The 22,804-nt window shown below is 41.5% G+C and overlaps 1 protein-coding gene across 1 annotated transcript in view; it reads right to left on the bottom strand.

Annotated features, from left to right (window-relative positions):
- Nucleotides 1-1,328: 1,328 nt before the first annotated feature.
- The window catches only part of LOC143989259 (tyrosine-protein kinase Src42A-like), a 73,755-nt gene continuing 52,279 nt past the window's right edge, over nucleotides 1,329-22,804 (bottom strand). Inside the window, exons 4-9 of the mRNA XM_077489329.1 lie at nucleotides 17,749-17,914; nucleotides 16,390-16,554; nucleotides 12,233-12,288; nucleotides 10,950-11,103; nucleotides 8,524-8,655; nucleotides 1,329-4,410 (exon numbers count right to left, since the gene is read on the bottom strand). Coding sequence (XP_077345455.1) covers nucleotides 4,211-4,410; nucleotides 8,524-8,655; nucleotides 10,950-11,103; nucleotides 12,233-12,288; nucleotides 16,390-16,554; nucleotides 17,749-17,914 — 873 coding nt within the window. The 3' untranslated portion in view covers nucleotides 1,329-4,210. The remainder of the gene's footprint in view (nucleotides 4,411-8,523; nucleotides 8,656-10,949; nucleotides 11,104-12,232; nucleotides 12,289-16,389; nucleotides 16,555-17,748; nucleotides 17,915-22,804) is intronic.

Raw genomic sequence — 22,804 nt, 5'->3', positions numbered from 1 at the left:
TTTAAATGTCACAACCCTTCAAGACTGCCTATGCTGATGCTGAGTGACTGTCCTGTTATGTTGACTGACTATCCTATTCCTCCTCAATGACCCTGCTGATAGCTTGGGAGAACATTTTTGGTTCTGGGTGATGCCACCAGTGGCTAAGGTGAAATTTTTCAGCCCCTGTTTAACAGGGGCATGCAATTAAAATTTTTGATGCAATGCTTTGCAGCGGGGCTCATTCCTGCACTCCAACTAGAGTATCTGGGAGAGGTTGCAGTGTTGTGGCACCAGTGCCTAAGGCCCAATTTTTCAGCATCTGTTTAACAGTTGCATGTAATTACAATTCTTGATATAATATTTCACAGCAGGGCCAGTTCCTGCGCCCACCGAGAGTAAATGTGAGGACTTACAGTGTTGTGGCACCAGCACCACCACCACCACCACAACCACCAAAGGCCCAATTTTTCTACCACTGTTCAACAATGGCATGTAATTACAATTCTTGATATAATCATTCACAGCAGGGCGCTCCAGCGCCCACCAAGAGTCACTTTGAAGGCTTACAGTGTTGTGGCAACACCAACACCTTAGGCCCAAATTTCTGCAGAGCATATAGGGCAGGCTCCTACTTTCAAACATCCAACTTACAAACATCTCCTACTTGCAAACGGAAGGAGACAACAGGAAGGGAGATGAAAAATAGATTTTTTGACTGGAGCTACAGTTTAAAAATGTACCAGTTCAAAATTACAAACAGATTCTACTTAACACAACAAACCTACATAGTCCCTGCCTGTATACTGCTGTTCTGAGTATATAGGGCCTGGGGGCCCCACGCATTTCCTTTTTTTTTTATTTGGGTACGGGATTCCCTTTAATATCCTTACAATACCCAAAGGGACTGGTAATGGGCAGGGGGGGCTACCCATGCCATTTTTCTCACTGATTTTCATCCATATTGCCGGAACAAGACATTACATTAAAACCACAAGCAATTTTAAATGACTTTTTTTCAGTTAAATGTCATTTTGTGTAGGGACTGCTCTAAACATGGGAAACACGTGGCACTTCACAGGCATACTATAGACACCCCCCAGGCATGATATTTAAAGGAATATTTAACTTTTTTTTTCACTTTAATCGTCATTAAAATCAGTGCTCCCGAAAAAAAAAAATTTTGATTTTTTTTTTGATTTCGAACATTCGAGTCCCGAACCGGGGGGGGGGGTTCGGCTCATCCCTAGTCAGGAATGGAGAACAATCCTGGCATCTCCACTCTGCTACGGATTACATCCACTGCTAAGTCTATCTCCACTGCTTAGGGAAAATAAAACAAGACAATAGAATGTAGATATTTTTTATTAATTACCTCATTCAGTTTAATATCTACCAATTTGATAACACTTTACAGAGCACACCAAAAAAAAAAAATCAGAAAACCAATGATATTTCAAGTGATACTAAACACACACAGTTTGATTTACATGATCCCTCCTCTTTCTGTATGTGGATGATGGCACTGTAATTATTTTAATAATAATAAAAAAAAGTACTTTTTCCCTGATTGATATACATGACCCAGCTCTCTCCCAGCTTGTGTGCAGGGAAACAGTGCCAGGAGGAGCTTCTTGTCCTCTGCTGCTGGTCACATGTTCAATAAAAAAATTAAAAAAACAGAGTAAAAATAAATTATTAATATGAATAAACTGTTTTAAATTGTCATACAAAAAAAAAAATGATCAAATCTTTACTATTTTTCTGGCAATAACACAGTGTGAATGGATTTCTGCCAGTCATAGACTTTGCCACGCCCCTTCAGCCTGTGCCTCAGCCCTTGTACACACGGTCGGACATTCCGACAGAAAATTTCCGATCGGACCGTGTTGTTGGATAATCCGACCGTGTGTGGTTTCCATCTGACTTTTTCCGTCGGAATGTCAGATCAACAAAGTTTGAGAGCTGGATATAACATTTTCCGACAACATGATTCGATCGGACTTTGTCCGATCGTTTGTAGAGAATTCCGATCAGACAAAGTGCCACGCATGCTCAGACAAAAGCTACTAGCCTGAACGTAGTCCCGTTGTAACGAACGATCGGATTTTCCGACAACTTTGTTCGACCGTGTGTATGCAACACCAGTTTCGGACAAAATCCGTCGGAAGAAATCCAACGGATTTTGTGATCGGAATGTCTGACCGTGTGTACAAGGGCTTAGAATAAGAGGGAGGTGAAGCTTGTGCAATTTGTTTCATTCTGAGTTCTTTTTTGACAAAATTCGACAAATTTGTTAATTTGGAAATATTCTAATTAAAAAAACAAAAAACAGTTTGAAATCTGAAAATTCGAAAATCTGAAAATAAGAACGAAAATCTGCAAATTTTAAAATCAATAATAATAACTAACTAATTTTGCATAATTCATTACATTCACTAACAGACAAATTTAAAAGGAAATTCCAATACCTATAATTTAATAGTTAGTTATTATTAGTTATTATTTTGGATTTTTGCATTTTTGTTCTTTCAAATTTTTGGATTTTTCTTCTCTCCAAATTTTCTAAAATTTCTGATTTTCAATTTTGTGCATTTCTGAATTTTCAAATTTTGGATTTTTCCGAATTATCAAAATAGCGAATCCTCAATTTAAACAAATGGAACATAAGGAATTCAAATTTTTCCGAAGTTACGAATTTATTCGAAATAAAGAATTTCTATCATAACGAATGACCCGAAAAAAAAAACAAACAAAAAAAAAAATACGATTGAAACTAAAGCGAAAAAATCTTTTGGCAGTGCACTTGGGCTGTTCCGATGTGATAGGGAAGAAATGCTCAGGGTAGAAAATACACTGAAAACTGAGCATGTGCAGAGCTGCCAACACTGCTCTGCAAAATCACCAACTGCAGTGGGGACATGGACAGAAGTGGGAGACAGAGAGCAGCAGGATCAACCAGGTTTTTTTTTTTTTTTGCAGAATACAGGAAACAAATCCTATAGTGACTATAAACCAAGTAATACACCATTTATTGATATTTTTTTATGATGTGGGTTTAGTGACACTTTAATGGTTTCCTCACAAAGTGATGAATAAAAACAGATACTGAGAATTATACCCAGCATACAGGACAAGAGCAGTGCTATTGTGCAGAGTCCATACATATAGAATAAGAAATACAAATACTGAATAGGAACAGATACTGAGAATTAAACTCAGCTTACATGACAAGATAAGCACTACAGCAGCCATATATAATCTATATCTATTATGCAGCAATTCCATAGTCAACCATTCAGCAATAACACAATTCAGGATTGATCTAGAGCAGCCTTTCTCAACCAGGGTTCCATGGAACCCTAAGGTTCCTCCAGAGGTTGCTAGGGGTTTCTTGAGCTTGATCCTTGAGGGTTGATTGATCTTCCATTTCTTGGTGCCTGCATAATTCTTGGGCCAACACCACTTGACAAAGCTAAGAGCAGGACGCCACTTTAAATTTTTAGCTGTCTGTAATGGTGGCTGTCTGTAATTCTGACCACCACTGAAAAGATTTGCCGTCTTCTACTGACTACCAACGAAAGTAAATTTTTTTCTCATTTTTCCCCAATGAATTTGTTTTCGCAAAGGGTTCTTCAAGACCTGGAAAATATTATAGGGGTTCCTCTGGGGTAGAAAGGCTGATCTAGAGGTTGAGGCATTGCCAGAACGTACAATCTTGGTAAGCCACATTTCCCACCCACCCCCAATGAATGTCTTTACCCCGAGCTGTAACCTGTTCATTCATAAAGGATTTCTGCAATTCTGCCAAGACTGATGTTTGGGGAGGCCCTTCTCTCATTCTCATCAGACCAGCACAACCCTGAAGACCCCATCCTTCATCCAATACATAGGAAGACCATCATCCTAAGCCAACAGTGCAATATATCTGTTCATGTAACAATGTAACATATTGGAATATCTGAGCTTTGTCCAAGCTCCATCAAAGTGAGACGATGGCTTCCACATGTCCGCTCATTATAAAGGCACCAACAGATGCGACCAAGATGTCAGACAGATCTGTCTAGAAGGAAGGAGCAGTGATAGGAGAGAGCTGAATAAGTCATAATGGCCTTTGGCCTTTTTATGGTTTATTTCCTCCCGAAGATAATCTCTTGATGGGGGATTAGATTAGAGTCATACTATCATCCCCTTATGTTTATTATCATCATCTCAGGATCTTGGGGACTGGTCACTCCACTATGTCATCAACCAGAATTGGGTTCAGCAGGTCCATTAAAAATCCCTCAACCTCGGCAAAAGAAGGTCTGCTGCTGGATTGGTACCTCCAACACATCTCCATGATATGCGATACCTCTGGGCTGCTCTCACTTGGCGGTTCCAGACGTTTACCCTCCAGAATATCTTTACGGTAGTCCCCGTTTGATTTATCTGTGGAGAAACCAGAGATTGGGTTGTAAGAGGGCTATATCACTGTTCATTACTACATGTGTTGTGAGTGTAGGGATGTGGTCCCCAAGGCCCGCTTAAAACTGCACTTTTTTTTGCAGTTTTGCTGTAGTGTAGGGTTTTCTCCAGTAGGATGCACTCTGGGGTCTGATGTCAACTATGATGTCTGATCTGCCAGACTCTGTTGAGAGATCCAAAGGTCCGAGTCAGAACATGGGTTGGCCTTCCATGCATGTTAACCGATGAGCTTGTTGTTGGCGGTTGGATCAAGCGTTAACAAAAAACCCTTAGCGTGCTCCTGGAGGTTAAAGCATCTTATCCCCAAGTTGATGAGGACAAGGACCTCTTCCCCACAACCCTGGGCTGGTGGTTGTGGGAGTCTGCCAATGGTAGGAGGGGGGGGGATTAATGGAATCTGTAAGCCCCTTTAAGATAAGGGGTCCCCCAGATACCACCTCCCAATGTAAGCGAGTTAGGAGTACATGGTACCCCTACTCATTCATGAAAAAAGTAAACAGTAAATGGACACATTGAATCTTTAACCACTTGAGCTCCGGAAGGTTTACCCACCTTCATGACCAGGCCATTTTTGGCTATATTCAGCACTGTGCTACTTTAACTGGTAATACAACACTGTACTCAAACAAAATGTATATCATTTTTTCACACAAGTAGAGCTTTCTTTTGGTGGTATTTGATCCGAATTTTTTTTATATTATATAAACAAAAAAAAGACTGACTTTTTTTTAAATTCAGTCCTTTTTTGTTTATATAATAAAAAAACAAAAAAACCTGACATTTAAAAAAAAAAATCTGTCTTTTTTTGTTTATATAATAAAAAATAAAAAAGTAGTCAAACAAAAAAAAAGACTGAACCTTTTTTTTTTTACTTTCTGAAATAAACTACTCCACAACCCCCCCCCCCCCCCCCCACACGCCCCCCAAAAAAATGATGTAGGCCAAAATGTATTCTGGTACTTGTCTTTGTTAAAAAAAATCACAATAAGCGTATATTGATTGGTTTGTGTGAACCTTTTAGCGTCTACAAACTATGGGATATTTGCTGGAATTTTTATTTATTTCTTTTTTGTATACTACTATTGGTAGTCATGAGCGACTTATAGCAGGACTGCGATAGTGCGGCAAGAAATCTGGGTGAGAGCTCACTAACTGCAACTGACATCACCAGTGGCACTAATACAGTGATCAGTGATAATATTGTACACTGTCACTGTACACTCTGAGAAGGGTTTAGCATCTTGAATAATCAAGGGGTTAAATGTGTGCAAGTGACGTCACATCCATTTGGAACACACGGCGAGGTCTGGTAAGAGGAACGGCGGTGCTGGTTGGGTAAGGGGTCTGATAAGAGGAGCGGGTGTCTGGATTTTATTGAGATATGCTGATCAAGCCGGTCCTGGTCTGGTCTAATGTGTAAGCACATGAATTTTGGGATGTGTTTTAAATGGGTCCTTTTTATTAAAACTGTGTTGCACGATTACCCTGTCATTTCCTTTTTTTGGTGACTGGTAGACCTGTGCACTGCTGAAAAATGTATTAGTTTTCATTTCATTCATTTTTTTTCCGCTGTTTTTGAGTAATTCGTTATGATCGAAAGTCGTACATTTGTACATTTGTAAATTTGTAAATTTGAAAAACCGAAATCCGTAAATTCGGAATTTCGTAAATCCGAAAATTCTAAATTTCAGAAGTTCGAAAATTTGTAAATCCGAAATCTGGAAATTCGAAAATTCGCAAATAAAAAAAATGAAAATCCAAAATCCAGAAATTTGAAAATTCGAAAATCCGACATCTGGAAATTTTTAAATTCGGAAATTTGAAAATTCAAAAAATCTAAAATCCAGAAATTTGAAATAATAACTAATAATAATTACCTATTATATGTAAATGTCCTTTTAAATTTGGCTGTTAGTGAACATAACAAATATGAATTTATCTGAAGTTACGAATTATCCAAAATATGAATGTCTCCTCTAAACAAATAAAATGGAATAAAATAATAATAATAAGAATAATAATAAAAAGTTTGTATTATTATTGCTATTCATTATTATTAATTTATTAAGTTCCATTTGTTTAGATACAACATTCAGTATTTCAGAAAATTTGTAAACTTCAGATAAATTCGTATTCGTTATCTTCACTAACAGCCACATTTGAAAGGAAATAATAGTTAAGTTATTATTTCAGATTTTTGAATTTTTGAATTTTCTTTCTTCTTTTGAATATTCATTTATTTTCGCATTTTCAAATATTCGGATTTTTGAATTTCTGAATTTTACGATTTAAAAATTTTCAGATTTTAGAATTTCGAAACTTCTGGATTTTCGAATATTCAAATTTATTAATATTAAGAAAAATTCAAAACAGGTTTTTCGTTAATTCAGATATTTCCGAATTTGTCAAAATTTGTTAAAAAACGAATTCGGAACTAAACAAATTGCACATGTCCAGTGACTGGTGTTCATCCATTGAGGGGAGATAACGCTTTTTGGGTGAAGAAAAGGTGCCTTGAAGTTTCCATCAGTTTTTTCTGGATAAATAATAAGGTGTGTTTGGCCCGGAGGGCCTCAGGGCTCTGGTGGGTGCAATATTAGCATCACTTTAACTGCACTGGCTCGTTTCAGCCACCTTTATAGTATACTTCATACACACCAGTGTCCCTTTACTGCACAATTGTGAAAATTCTTTCTGGAGTAATTCTAGAAGATTGAGAAATGGCAGAAGACAATTAATGTACCTGTGAAAGATCTGTGATGCAAAGATCCTTTCTTCTAGAGCTGTGTAGAAGCCTTCTTAGAGCGGTTTGCCTCTCTGTTCTTTTTTGTTTCTGTTTCTGCCTTCTACCTGTCCTGACCTTCTGCTTGTTCCTTAAATACTTTTTTTCCTACTGTCTGCCCTGACCTCCAGCCCTCCAACCCACCCTTCCCTTTACCATGCCCTGACCTCCAGCCTATCCTACCTTCAACAATCCCTGATCTTCAACCCACTCTTACCTTCAACCTGCTCGACCTTCAGCCTGCCTTGACCTTCAACCTATTCTGACCCCCAGCTCTCCCTGATCTCTAATAGATCCTTATGCCGCCTACACACAACCCTTACTTTCTGGCAGACTTGGTCCGGCGGACCGGAATCCATCAGACAATTCGATCGTGTGTGGGCTCCAGTGGACTTTTTTTCCCAAAAGTCCGATGGACCTAGAAATAAAATCTATGCAACGGACTCAAGTCCGACGGACTAAATATGGGGAAAGCCGTTCTTCTGTGTGCTAGTCCGACGGACCAAATACAACGCAAGGGCAGCTATTGGCTACTGGCTATTGAACTTCCTTGTTTAGTCCCGTTTAGGTCATCATGTTCAAAACGAACGGACTTTAGAACGGACTTAGTCTGGTCGTGTGTGGCCAAGTCAGTTTCGTCAGTCCGTCGGGAAGACCGTCAGACCTAGTCCGTCCAAAAGTCCGGTCGTGTGTACGCAGCATTACTTTCAACCTTCTTCTGACCAACATCCCATCCTTACCTCCAGCCCTCCATGATCTAACAACCCACACTTACCTTCACCGTGCCCTGACCTCCAGCCCAACTTACCTTCAGCACACCCTGACCTCCAACCCACTCTTACCTTCAAACTGCCCTGACCTCCAGCCTGCCTTGACCTTCAACCTATTCTGACCCCCAGCTCTCCTTAACCTCTAGTAGATCCTTACCTTCAACTTGCCCCAACAAACATCCCACCGTTACCCCCAACCTACCCTGACCTCATTCATGCCTATGAGTTTATAACCTGAACTGGTCCTCTCTGAGCTGTCAGCACCAAAGCAGCCCTGTTATTATTTGTCTGGTGATGCAGATGTTATGCTGCAGACAAATAATAACAGGGCTGCTTTGGTGGTGACAGCTCAGAGAGGACCAGTTCAGGTTATAAACTCATAGGCAGGAACAAGGTCAGGGTAGTTTGCAGGTAAGGGTGAGATTTTGGCTGCCTATTGGATTCACTTCCATCTTTGGCAAAAGCCATTGCAGTGTCGCTGCCACCATCATAGCCAGCCATGTCACACAAGGCAGGGATGCTTACCTGGAAAGGGTAACTTTCCGTAGGTCATGATTTCTCCCAGCAGAACCCCAAAGGACCAGACGTCAGACTTGTTACTGTATTTCTGGTACTGGAAGACCTCCGGGGCTGTCCACTTGATGGGAATCTGAGCACCTGTTAATGAGACCCCAGTTAGCAAACTTAAAGAAATCTAAACAGAAAATGTCCTATTCCATTATCACAGTGCTGCAATAAACAGTCGTCTATACATTTAACTAAAGTTTAGAAAATCCTCCCTCAGCAAGGTGCTTTAGTAGACGTTCTTAGTAGACACATGCAGCATGGAAGAAACGCGTTTTGTTTCATTTCGGATCCATTTGTTATTTTAATCATTTTGTTTCATCATATTCATTATGTTAGAATGATTTGTAATTCTATTTGTTTTTTTGTTTTTTGTTAGTATAATCATTATCTTCGAGCCGATTAGAATTTCAGAAGACGGCTATATTCGTTCTATTCTATACTATGCTATGCTATTCTACTTAATTTTCTCTTTCATTCACTTACTCCACCTAGGTGGAAGTAACTAGTAGAGGCAGCATTTCTTTTATTTACCCCATTTAAAAACTCTTTTTCTTCTTCCTTTATATCTTTTTTTCATCTATTTTTTCCTGCTGGTATTTATTGCTTGCGCAGAATCACTTACATTTTTCTTATTCGATTATAACTATTTATATTCTATTCTTTTATATTATTATCATCCTATTTCACTTTTATATCTCTTACTGTATTGATTGTAATATGTTTCCATTTTCAAATTCAATTTCATTTTTGAATTCATTTTTACATTTTTCCAATATATTTGTTTCAAATGCCTTATTTTGTTTTCATTTTTTTTTTCTAATTCTTTGAAATTCATTACGATCGTGATTCAGAAATTCGAATACTTCTCATTCTCCGAATAACAAAAATTGTGTCTGAATTACAATTCATAACTAAACAAATTGCACATATCTAGTACTTAGTGATCTGCCAGCTTTAGGACTTGGTGGAATGCTATGAAAAATTAGTTGTGTGTGAGGAAATAAAAAAAAAAGGTAATCAAAGATAACTCTGTATGATACTACAGATTCTATACCGTTTCATACATTTTATGAATGGGCTGCAATATGCAGAACAAAGTATGGAAGGAATGGAGAGCAGATAGTAGCCAGTATTAAAAAAATATCTAGTGGAAAAATATTAATGGAAGGGTCTTCATTGCTGGGGTGAGAAGTAGTCCCCAAGAAGGAGTTAACTACCCTGTTTTCCCCCCAAAGACCTCCCAACCTGTCAAAGTGCCATGACATTCACATGAAAATCCATATCTGTTGTTAAACAGTAAACAGGGTGGGTGGATGACTTTTTTCCATGTGGACCTTCTGGAATGAATTCCCAGCTGCCCTTACAGATAACTATAACCCATATCCCTGCAGCTTCTCCCACTACCTGGCCCTCAACCTCCAATCATGTAAGGCCTATTGTATCTACACTAATACCCTGTTTCCCCAAAAATAAGACCTAGCGTGATTGTCGGTGATGGCTGCAATATAAGCCCTATCCCCAAATATACCCAGAAAATAAGACCTAAAAGGACTTTAACTAGGGCTTATTTGGGGGGTAGGGCTTATATTGCAGCCATCACCGACGATCACGCTAGGTCATATTTTCGGGGAAACAGGGTATTAGTGTAGATACAATAGGCCTTACATGATTGGAGGTTGAGGGCAAGGTAGTGGGAGAAGCTGCAGGGATATGGGTTATAGTTATCTGTAAGGGCAGCTGGGAATTCATTCCAGAAGGTCCACATGGAATAAAGTCGTCCACCCACCCTGTTTACTGTTTAACAACAGATAAGGATTTTCATGTGAATGTCATGGCAGCTTGACAGGTTAGGAGGTCTTTGGGGGGACAATAGAAAAGTGCTTACATGATTGGAGGTCAAGGGGCCAGGTAGTGGGAGAAGCTGCAGGGATATGGGATATAGTTATCTGTAAGGGCAGCTGGAAATTCATTCCAGAAGGTCCACATGGAAAAACAAAATCGTCCACCACCCCGTTTACTGTTTGACAACAGATATGGATTTTCATGTAAATGTCATGGCAGCTTGACAGGTTTGGAGGTCTTTGGTGGACAGTGGAAAGGTAATATGGTTACAAAGTGTGGAGCCCAACTGTTGGCATTATTGTGAGTTGTGTTGGAGGCCTGGTTCCTTGGGAAGACAGACATGGTCAAATCTGAAGCAGTTCTCGAGCCAGTGGGGTGCAGCTGGGGACAAGGGTTTGTCAAGATTTTTTTCCCGTTAGTGGACACCAAAGACCCCATTTCATAACCATCATTGGTTATTTTATTTATTGGTATGCCAAAAAAAAAAATCCAGGCTGAAAAAAAAACAAAAACAATTTTAGGTCGAGTGTAACTTCAGTCACCTGCAGAGATAGCGATGGAAGAGCTCTCCATGAATCGGGCCAGTCCAAAGTCTCCAATCTTACAGGACATCATGGCAGACAGAAGGATGTTCTCGGAGCGCAGATCCCGGTGCACACATCCTATTTGCTCCATGTAGTCCATTCCCTGTGAGATCTGGGGAGAGAAGTTCGGGAAACTATGATCACATATTCCTGTTATTCACTTTCACTAAGGTCATGCAAAGATGCAGTAACCTTTAATTAGGTTGCTAAGATAAGGTGAAATTTGATTGGCTGCACTTTGTATATAATAAATGCACTTTTCATCTTAGAGCAACTTGATTCGTCCTGATGATCCAGGTCCCACATAGGTTGGATCATTCATGGATTCACCAGCATTGAAGTAAACTGCTAAATGGGACTCTTGGATGCTCCATTAGCTCACTTCTTCTTGCCAAGCTCTGTTCACCATCCACAGAGATCAGGGTGATTGGGCTCATACGTCCATCATAAAAAGAATCTGTTCACTCAAAAGTGATGTTTTCAGTGTTTTATGTATGTTGTGGTGTTAAACCCCCTGGCATTCTCAGGGACTCCTGGTGAGTCAAAATCTATGTGCTCTGCGCTATGTTTACAGCTTTGTACACCTGCTGTGCCCATTAAGGGGGTTCCCGTCATCCCCAGGTCTGCACATTCTCTGTGTCCATTATGAGAGGTTCTCACCATCTTTGCACCGAGTTCCTGGGTCTGTACACCTGCTGTGCTCATTATGAAGGGTTCCCACAATCCCTGTGCTGAATTCCAGTGTCGGTACACCTGCTGTGCCCATTATGAGGGGTTCCCACCCCATCCCACTGTCTTCCATCGTTTTCTCGGGCTCTCCTGTCCCAACAGGGAATGCAGCCGGTGATTTGGCCAGCTGATCAGAGACCAGAATGGCTCCAATCATCTCTATGGCCTAAGAAACCGGAAGCTACGAGCTGCTGTGCCCATTATGAAGGGTTCTCGCCATCCCTATGTTGATTTCCTGGGTCTGTACACCTGATATGCGCATTATGAGGGACTCCCACCATTCCTGTGCTGATAGTGTGCTTACCTGCAGCCGGTGATTTGGCCAGCTGATCAGAGACCAGAACGGCTCCAATCATCTCTATGGCCTAAGAAACCAGAAAACCAGAAGCTATGAGCTGCTGTGCCCATTATGAAGGGTTCTCGCCATCCCTATGTTGATTTTCTGGGTCTGTACACCTGATATGCGCATTATGGAGGGACTCCCACCATTCCTGCGCTGATAGTGTGCTTACCTGCACTGCAAAATCCACCAGTTGATGATACTCCAAATCCCTAAGCTTCTGGTGATCTGTGAAGAAAAAAAAAAAGATGGAGGATGAAGATATTGATATGTGTTTTACTGTCTGTTTGTGACAAATCTAAAAAAAAAAAAAAAAAAAAAAAGGGAGCATGGTAGCTGGGAGTTATACCCCAGATGTACTATACTATACTATAGCAATAATAACCAGTAGCCATAATATTCTGACCACTGACAGGTTAAGTGAATACCATTGATTATCTCATTACAATGGCATCTAAAAGTGGGTGGGATATATTGGGCAACAAGTGAACCTATTGTCCATATACTGTAGTCGATGGGTTGAAAGCAGAAAAAATGGACATTGCAATATATTGTGTATGGGGCTTTGCAGCCTCTGTTTGGTCAGGGTGCTATGCTGACCCATGTCCACAGCCAAAAGCACTTATGATGGGCATCAGAACTGAACCATGGAGCAATGGAAGAAGATGGCCTTTCCTGATGAACTCTTTTCTTTTACAACATGTGTATGGCCGGGGGTGTGTGCGTCACTTACCTAGGGAAGAGATTTCACCAGGTACAGGAAGCAGGCAAGCCAGTAAAGGCAGTGTGCTTGGGCAATGTTCTGCTGGGAAACCTTGGGTCCTGCAAATTCATGTGGATGTTACTTTGACATGTACCACCTACCTAAACAATGTTGCTGGCCAAGTACAGCCCTTCAAGGAAATGGTATTGCCTGATGGCAGTGGCCTCTTTCAGAGAGGATAATGCATCCTGTCACACTGCAAAAATGGTTCAGTAATAGTTTCAGGAGCAAAAGAATGAGTTTGAGACGTTGACTTGACCTCCAAATTTTCCAGATCCATCACTACCTTCGCGTCCGTCTCCTGCTGGGGGGTGGGGGCGGTGTTTCTTTGCCACCCCCTCCCCCCCAAAATATTGAGCACCAGCTGCCACTGGTAGATGGTCGTAAAAGTATGGCTAATTGGTGCATATTACAGGAATATACCAGGAACTATACCCTAGAATCAACATAATGCAAGCTACCTTTAAGCTAAACTGGGGGAATTCAACCTTTTTAGTAATTTTTATTCATATAAAGCATTTCCCCATTCTTCCTAGTGACAGGACACTGATCACAGATCCCTGTGATTGGAAGCGGTGATCAGTGTCGTAACACACGTAGCCCATCCCCCCCGCAGTTAGAACACATCCCTAGGACACATTTAACCCCTGCAGTGACCCCTACTGGTTAACCCATTCGCTGCCAGTCACATTTACACAGTAATCAGTGCATTTTTTATCGCACTGATCACTGTATCAATGTGAATGGTCCTAAAATAGTGCCAAAAGTGTCATCTGTCCGCCATAATGTCGCAGTCACAATAAAAAAAAAAAAAAGCGGATTGCCGCCATTACTAGTAAAAAAAAAAATTATTAATAAAAATGCCATAAAACTATCCCCTATTTTGTAGACGCTATAACTTTTGCACAAACCAATCAATAAACGCTTATTGCAATGTTTTTTTTTTGCAAAAAGTAAAAAATATTGCGTTTTTTTGAAAATTTCTGAAAAATTTTTTGTTTATAGCGCAAAAAATGAAAAACCGCAGAGCTGATAAAATACCACCAAAAGAAAGCTCTATTTGTGGGAAAAAAAAGGACGTCAATTTTGTTTAGGTACAGCATCGCACGACCGCAAAATTGTCGGTTAAAAAGATGCAGTGCTGAATCGCAAAAAAAAAAACACTCTGGTCTTTGGCCAACCAAATGGTCCGGGCTGAAGTGGTTAAAGAAGGAATGATTTGGTATACCATATTCCTCTTTAAGTTCTAGGAATGATTTAAATACACCCATCCTGTATAGCTGAGAAAGATAGGCAAGACCGCATCTCTCCCAGTCCCTACTAGATAGTTCCTGCAAATATTTTTTATTCCACAATGGTGAAAATGCTTTAAATCCCTGATACTCTAATATTTCTTTGACCACTTTCCATCATTTATTTATTATTATTATTATAGGTACTTATATAGCGCCGTCAATTTACGCAGCGCTTTACATATACATTGTACATTCACATCGGTCCCTACCCTCAGGGAGCTTACAATCCAAGGTCCCTAACTCACATTCATATACTAAGGCCAATTTAGACAGAAGCCAATTAACCTACCAGCATGTCTTTGGAGTGATTTCTTTAACATTAAAAGCGTAGGGAATTTAAATGAAGATGGAGAAGCGGTGCTGAGGAGAGACTGTCAGTAGTCTTTGAGGGACCCATACCGGGGAAGGGTTTTGCCTGAAAAAGTATCCAGCCTGTAATGGGCTGCTGCTGAATTGATAGACTGTTAATTCCCCTGGAGCGATCAGTGGGTGCTGTATATAGTGAGACAAGTTTGTGCAGGAGGAAGAGGATTTTGGTGTGTAACTAGGGACTAAATTGTCCCCTTTTGTTGTACTTTGTTCCAGACATTTTCTAAGTTGTGCATTCCATAATTCCCTAACCCATCCAAATTATCAACCCATAATAAAATAACAAAAAAAAAGCCAAGGACTGTTTTCTGTGTCAGAACGAATTAAGGGAATGCTAGGTGACTGGCAATGCAGCAGTGGGGACCTAGATACCAGCAACTACCTTGTTGGTACAAACAACTAGGGGACAGCCCCCCAGGGTTATATTTCACCTTGGTCTGATCCTAGTTGATTGACCCACTACATGGGCTAGGCATGTTAACTATTATCTCTGTACAGTGCGAGCCATACACAAGTACTCTGGATTATTCATTTGTTCTACTTAATTATGCTACATTTATGCTTTTTATTTTATTTTTTTCCTCTCTGAGTACTGTGTGCCCTTTTTTTTTTTTAGTTGGTTATTATACCCTTGCATGTTTTGTACTTTTCTTAAAAACCTTTACTAAACAGAAATTAAAAAAAATGCATTCTGCAGAGTGGAATGTGCTAATGGAAAACTCTCCATTTTAAGCTATATACCACAAATGGTGGAGAATGCGGGCACTAGTGGAGCTCCTTCTGCTTGGATTTTATTACAAGTACCATTGAACGACAAAAAGCTTTAAAAAATATATACCTGTTCATATAATTTAAATATTTGTTATATTTCTTTTTTTGGTATCCTAGCTCTAAGTGGAAACACCTCAAGGTGGGAAAACCTGAAGTGCAGCATTCTTGTGGTGCAAAGATTGGAATGGAGGAATGCATTGTATTTGTACATTGTAGGCTGGTGGCAAAAAAAAGCCATTGTGATAGATGACACAGAAGGAACAGGTCTGGATGATTGGCGAGAAATAGCATGTGAGATATGTGACAGAATGGCAACGTGTCACCTCCACCTGTATCTGATTTAAAGACCAATTGCTGCTGATAATGGTTCCACTATACAGGAAGTGAGGGACAATCTAAAACAGGGGCACAGACAGAAATAAAAATCAGACAGGAATTTATAGCCTTCCATTACTCTACGAAAGAAAAGACAGTTGTCAGTCAGTGGGGTGGAAAGTGAAGGGAAAGCTCTACAACAAAGCTCCATACAGTATAGCACTAAAAACCAAATGGGAGTTCTGATCCTCTCCCCCTCCATCCAATAGTGAACTGGCCCTGATGTCATTCATCTCTGGTAGATATCCTGGTTGGTGGTGGTGGGTTTTATTTGCACTTATGCAGCAACATGTTTGGATGACCCCTTAGGCATGGTAGGGATGACTACTCTAGACTGATCGTTTGAAGGTTCATTTACCCCAGTGTGCTGAGATACCATGAGCTAAGCCTTGCTGTAATTTGCATTGTGGGCATTGGTGCAAAGTGATGTAATTTATTTTAAGAGTCCATTCACATCAGCCCAGTGGGCTATGGCACAATAAAGACATGTACACTGGTGTGATTGTTAATGTGCATTGCTGCTCAAAGTGGTGTGAAGGGGCTCTCACGTGCCATCCTAACATACCTTCTAAGCAGCATTGTGTTACAGTGTACTAACATGCTTTGCAATGCATTTCTAAAAATGCTGCATGCACAATTTTTAATCCGTTGTCACATCGCAGTGCATCAGACTGGCGTGAATAGGCCTAAATGTCTCTGCAAATATCCTTTGAGCATAAAGTTGTGTGGACATCTCAGGGGGCCCCAGAAGCTCACCTCTCAGGTATCTCTTCAACGTTCCATTTTTCATGTATTCAGTGACAATGAAGACCGGTTGTGACTTCAGACAGACTGCGTACAACTTCAACAACCTCTCATGGTTGAGTCTCCACATGGTCTTTGCCTCCTCCTGGAGCGACTTCTGCAGCGACTCCGCTGGCACTGGGGGTGAAGAGGCAGCAGGAATGTCATTTCAGTCATAAAATGTGACACCCTCCGTCTTCCTGCAAAACATTCCTAATGTCTGCCTGAACTGTGCACTCCATACAGTCTAATTATTTCAAATCTGCTCCCTGCCTTTCTCAGGATTAAGAAAAATACATATTCTATTACAGTTTGGGAATAAGTTATACATACCAGCAGACTTTCCAAAGTTGGTGAGCCTAAAATTTGGGTGGGCTGAGGGACAGAGCAAGGAGCAATGGTGCAACACCCAAATATGTGGCAAATACTGCTATGGTTTGACAGTTACTAGCCTGTAAGGCATTAGATATTGCAGCAGACATCAAAAAATATAACCCCTTTTGTGATGATTTATTTTTTTGGTGACAGGTTCTCTTTAATGAAACATCCAGTCCCTCCAAAGTTTCTGAATAAAGGTTTAGTTTACTGTCCTTCAGACTTTGAGGGGGCCAGACTGTGGCCAGTGGGAGTAGACAATGCCCTGGCATCAATGGGAGTAACGAATGCCCCATTATTAGTGTCAGTAGGAGCAATATTGCCCCATGGTTGGTATTAGGGGAAGAAATAGTGTCCAATCATTGGTATCTTTGGGAGGAATAGTGCCCAATTGTTGGTATCAGGGGAAAGAATAGTGCCCCATCATTTGTGTTAGTGGGAAGAATAGTGCCCCATCATTGGTGTTAGTGGGGAGAATAGTGCCCCATTACTGGTGTTAGTGGGAAGAATAGTTCCCCTGTGTTGGGGCCAGTGGTAGGAATAGGTCCCTCATTGTTGGAGTTAGTGACAGGAATTATGCCTTGTATCAGTGAGAGGAATAATGGGCTGAGTGGGAGGAATAATGGGCTGATAAGAGCAAGTAAAGGACCACATCTGGCCCCGAGCCGCAGTTTGGAGACCACTGGCCTAAAAGATCCTGGATGTCTCCTCTGTGCTCTAATTAATCAAATGCATTACATTCTTTCCCACCCATGCTGGCCAGGAAAAGTGACGTTTTAAATTTCAGCAACAAGAAAGATAAGAGTGCGAATGCATATCCGCTCAGCCCCCACCCCTCTACTTGGTGGCATCTGCCGTGCCTGGGCCCAAACATTGTATATGAAGAATATTTTAATTATTATATGAGATGAGGGTTACAGGGTCATGAGAGAATTTGGCAGTGGATTTGGGAGTCACCTTGAAGCTCCTTGATGGCGACTTCTGTGGTTCCGTTCCAGAGTCCCAGCCACACCATACCGAACTGGCCCTTGCCCAGTTTCTGGACCTTCTCGATGGAAGTGGGGTCAATCTCCAGCTGGTCGACCATGGTGTATGAGATGCTGTCCACTTGTGGAAGGTCCAGCTATAATAGTATCAAATTAAGGTTGATGAGACACCACAAAGCTGCAGACAAAAATGTGCTTCCTGGCTTTGTTCCTTCTGATGGGGAATTAGAAAATTAGACTTTACAAAGATGCACAGAGGTACAATATGGAGATCAAGAAAAATCATGATTAAATTCTTGTTGAAAAGATTTGATGGGAACATATGGTGGGCGGGTGTTAAATGACTACGCTTTTCATTGACCAGCAGCCTACTTCTTCAGAATATAGCTGGAGGAATGTACAAATATATATCAAATATAAATATCAATCCAAGTAAAAAATAAATAGTTGTCACCATATGTGCATGAAACTATTCCATATACCTGGAGGGAGACTGCCGACAAAACTAAGTGCAGCTACAATTCAAATAGACTAATTGGCAGAGGCATAACTAGAACCTTCAGGGCAAGAAACCAGAAACCATGAAGTGCCCTCCTGACCACTGAATCCCTTTGCATCAGTCCCGAAGCCCATTCCATCGGTCCCAGGGCCCTCTCCATCGGTCCTGGGGCACTTCCTACTGATCCCAGGGCCCTTTACTCCTGTCGCAAGGCCCTTTATAAACCTCGGTTCACTTATCATGAGACTTGCGCCACATAAAGTTTCATGACATGTCAAAACACATTTGAGTCAATGAGTGCCATCGTTGCGACTCAAGTCGCAGCAACAAAAAAAGTTCCTACATTACTTTTCTTTTCTTTGGTGCATTTTGCTTGCCATAGACTGCAATGTTAAATCAGTAAAGTCACAAGGAAATCGTAGGCAAGAATCTCTAAGGTGAGGTGTCACAGGAAGTTTCCAAAGAGTATTTGAGCCATTGGCCTAAAAAACAGGTAAAGTTCTCCAATTTCTTCCTGTCATTTGTTCCCATCAACTATTTTAAACAAGGTTTAATTGATATGCATGTATTGGCCTGTAAGGGATGTTATTATTGGGCATAGGTGTACACATGGGGTATGCCGACGTGCCTGTTTAGACCCCTGATATTTCACCAAAGCCCCCCACCGGGCTCCTAAAAAAAAAAAAGATGACTGACGCCATCCACTGCCCTACTGACACTGTCCACTGCTCTATTCACATCATCCACTGGTCTACTGCCACTATCCACTGCTCTACTCACACTGTCCTCTGCCCTATTATCAAAGTATAGTGCTCTACTGACATCATCCACTGCCCTACTGACACTGTCCATTGCTCTACTGACAAAGTCCAGTGCCCTACTGACACCATCCACTGTTCTTCTCACTCCATCCTCTTCCCTATGGACAAAGTCCAGTGCCCTGCTCACACCATTATCTTCCCTATGGACTGTAGCGCTGATATCCTTGTCTTCTGATGTGTATTAGCATTATAATGAAAGTCTATGGACAGTTCTATTGCTTAGCTTTTGGCGCCATCTAGTGGCCAAATACTGAAATTGAACTTAAATGATATTTGGCTTTCAAGCATTGAACTATTTACAGGAAGTGACTGTTATTTACATTGGAGGGTTGACCACTTTACCCAGGATGCTGAGTGACATACCCATGGACACCCTCTCTTGCATTGCATGCTGAGTAGGAGATAAAAGGACCCTAGGAATGCATGGCCTGCCTGTGAGGACTTGTGCAGAGGCCTTCCAGAGGAAGCGACTTATTTCCAGTGCGGAGCGCAACCCTGCTGGGTTGTGTGGGTGACCTGAAGTGCCAGCGACTCAGAGATCAGATTGAGAGGATCCAGAGACACTCGTTTCAGCATTGGAAGACCAGGTCCACCTGTCAGAAACGGCACGGAGTGACCGAGCCGGCTGACGCAGAAGCGAGCTGCAAACACCAGACCAGAACTACCATACCAAGGTTCCGATCCAGTTGGTTAGTGGGTTGCTACCTATTGTTTTATAGACCATTGCACCTAGTCAGACTTATATACAGGCCTCCCTGGGATACCTAGTCCCACGGAGAAGGAGTATAGCAACTGACGTTAGGCAGGCATAAGGGCTACTTATTACCACACTTCAAGCACTGTATTATATTTGTGGAAGCAATACTAGAATCATCCTTAATTCAATTTTAACTGCTTTAACCACTTTCAGACCGGACCATTTTGCTGGTAAATGACCAGAGGTCTTTTTACACTTTGGCACTGCGCTGCTTTAACTGGTAATTGCGCGGTCATGCAATGTTGTACCCAAACAAAATTTGCGTCCTTTTCTTCCCACAAATAGAGCTTTCTTTTGATGGTATTTGATTGCCTCTGCGATTTTTATTTTTTGCGATATAAACGTAAAAAGACCGCAAATTTTGAAAAAAAATGATATTTTCTACTTTTTGTTATTAGAAAAATCCAATAAACTCAATTTTAGTCATACATTTAGGCCAAAATGTATTCAGCCACATGTCTTTGGTAAAAAAAAAGTCAATAATTGTATATTTATTGGTTTGCGCAAAAGTTGTCACATCTACAAACTAAGGTACGTTTTCTGGAATTTACGCAGCTTTTAGTTTACGACTGCCTATCTCATTTCTTGAGGTGCTAAAATGACAGGGCAGTACAAAACCCCCCCAAATGACCCCATTTTGGAAAGTAGACCCCCTAAGGAAATTGATAAGAGGCATGTTGAGCCCATTGAATATTTTATTTTTTTGCCTCAAGCGATTGAATAATGACAAAAAAAAAATTTTTTTTTTTTTTTTACACAAAGTTGTCACTAAATGATATATTGCTCACACATGCTATGGGCGTATGTGAAATGACACCCCAAAATAAATTCTGCTGCTTCTCCTGAGTACGGGGATACCACATATGTGGGACTTTTTGGGAGCCTAGCCGCGTACAGGGCCCCGAAAACCAAGCACCGCCTTCAGGCTTTCTAAGGGCGTAAATTTTTGATTTCACGCCTCACTACCTATTACAGTTTTGAAGGCCATAAAATGCCAAGATGGCACAAAACCCCCACAAATGACCCCATTTTAGAAAGTAGACACCCCAAGCTATTTGCTGAGAGGCATGTTGAGTCCATGGAATATTTTATATTTTGCCACAAGTTGCGGGAAAATTACAAACTTTATTTTTTTTTTTTTTTTTTTCACAAAGTTGTCACTAAATGATATATTGCTCATGCATGCCATGGGCATATGTGAAATGACACCCCAAAATAAATTCTGCTGCTTCTCCTGAGTACGGGGATACCACATATGTGGGACTTTTTGGGAGCCTAGCCGCGTACGGGGCCCCGAAAACCAAGCACCGCCTTCAGGCTTTCTAAGGGCGTAATTTTTTGAGTTCACTTCTCACTACCTATTACAGTTTTGAAGGCCATAAAATGCCAAGATGGCACAAAACCCCCACAAATGACCCCATTTTAGAAAGTAGACACCCCAAGCTATTTGCTGAGAGGCATGTTGAGTCCATGGAATATTTTATATTTTGCCACAAGTTGCGGGAAAATTACAAACTTTTTTTTTTTTTCACAAAGTTGTCACTAAATGATATATTGCTCACGCATGCCATGGGCATATGTGAAATGACACCCCAAAATAAATTCTGCTGCTTCTCCTGAGTACGGGGATACCACATATGTGGGACTTTTTGGGAGCCTAGCCGCGTACGGGGCCCCAAAAACCAAGCACCGCCTTCAGGCTTTCTAAGGGCGTTACAGTTTTGAAGGCCATAAAATGCCAAGATGGCACAAACCCCCCCCCCCCCCCCAAATGACCCCATTTTAGAAAGTAGACACCCCTAAATTTAGGGGTACACTAGTGAGACTAGGTAATAAATGGCGGGTGCCCTGAAACTATAAAAAAATAACTAACCAACCAGCGTCACCTGTAACAGTTATATGGTGATCACTGGTGAAAGGGTTAACTAGGGGGCAATCAGGGGGCTTTATGCGGTAGTATATGGGGGTCCCTGGCGCTATAAAAAGCTGCGGCGAACCTAAATACCTACCTGCCTAACTAGCGTCACCTGTGACACTAATACAGCGATCAGAAAAACGATCGCTTATTAGGCTGGGTTCACACTGGAGCGATGCGGGAACGCCACGAATGCGCGGCGGGTTCCCGCATCGCATGCCTCCCGGCGGCAGTTCACACTGCCCTATGCGAACTGCTGGGAGTGTCAGTGAAATGTTAATGACACCCCCAGATCAGTTCGCATATCGCAGTGCGATCTGCAAACTTGGATCGCATGGTGTGAACACCCATGCGATCCGATTCTGCTGCGGACCAAAAAAAGGGTCCCGTGCGAGTTTGCGGCGGGTGCGGCGGGTGCGACACGAATTCAGCCATACTATCGATATGAACTTATGAACTCGAATCGCACAGAGATCGGATGTGATTTGCACTGCAGTGCGGTGCGAAATCACATCCGTTCTCATAAACCGCTGCAATGTGAACCCAGCCTTAGTGACACTGGCGACGGGGGGTGATCACGGGGTTAAACCTTTATTGGGGGGGTTAGGGGGGTACCTTAGAACTAAAGGGGGCTAACCCTAACTGCCCTAACAGTTATTAGTCACAAATGACACCTGCCGGGTGATCAGGGGGTTAAACCTTTATTAGGTAATAAATGGCGGGTGCCCTGAAACTATAAAAAAATAACTAACCAACCAGCGTCACCTGTAACAGTTATATGGTGATCACTGGTGAAAGGGTTAACTAGGGGGCAATCAGGGGGCTTTATGCGGTAGTATATGGGGGTATATGGGGGTCCCTAGCGCTATAAAAAGCTGCGGCGAACCTAAATACCTACCTGCCTAACTAGCGTCACCTGTGACACTAATACGGCGATCAGAAAAATGATCGCTTATTAGGCTGGGTTCACACTGGAGCGATGCGGAAACGCCGCGAATCCGCGGCGGGTTCCCGCATCGCATGCCTCCCGGCGGC

The sequence above is a fragment of the Lithobates pipiens genome, unplaced genomic scaffold (genome assembly GCF_037356315.1).
Source record: "Lithobates pipiens isolate NorthernLeopardFrog02 unplaced genomic scaffold, aLitPip1_a1.2 Scaffold_18, whole genome shotgun sequence".
NCBI classification, from domain to species: Eukaryota; Metazoa; Chordata; class Amphibia; order Anura; family Ranidae; genus Lithobates; species Lithobates pipiens.
This window is presented reverse-complemented; position numbering and strand designations above follow the sequence as displayed.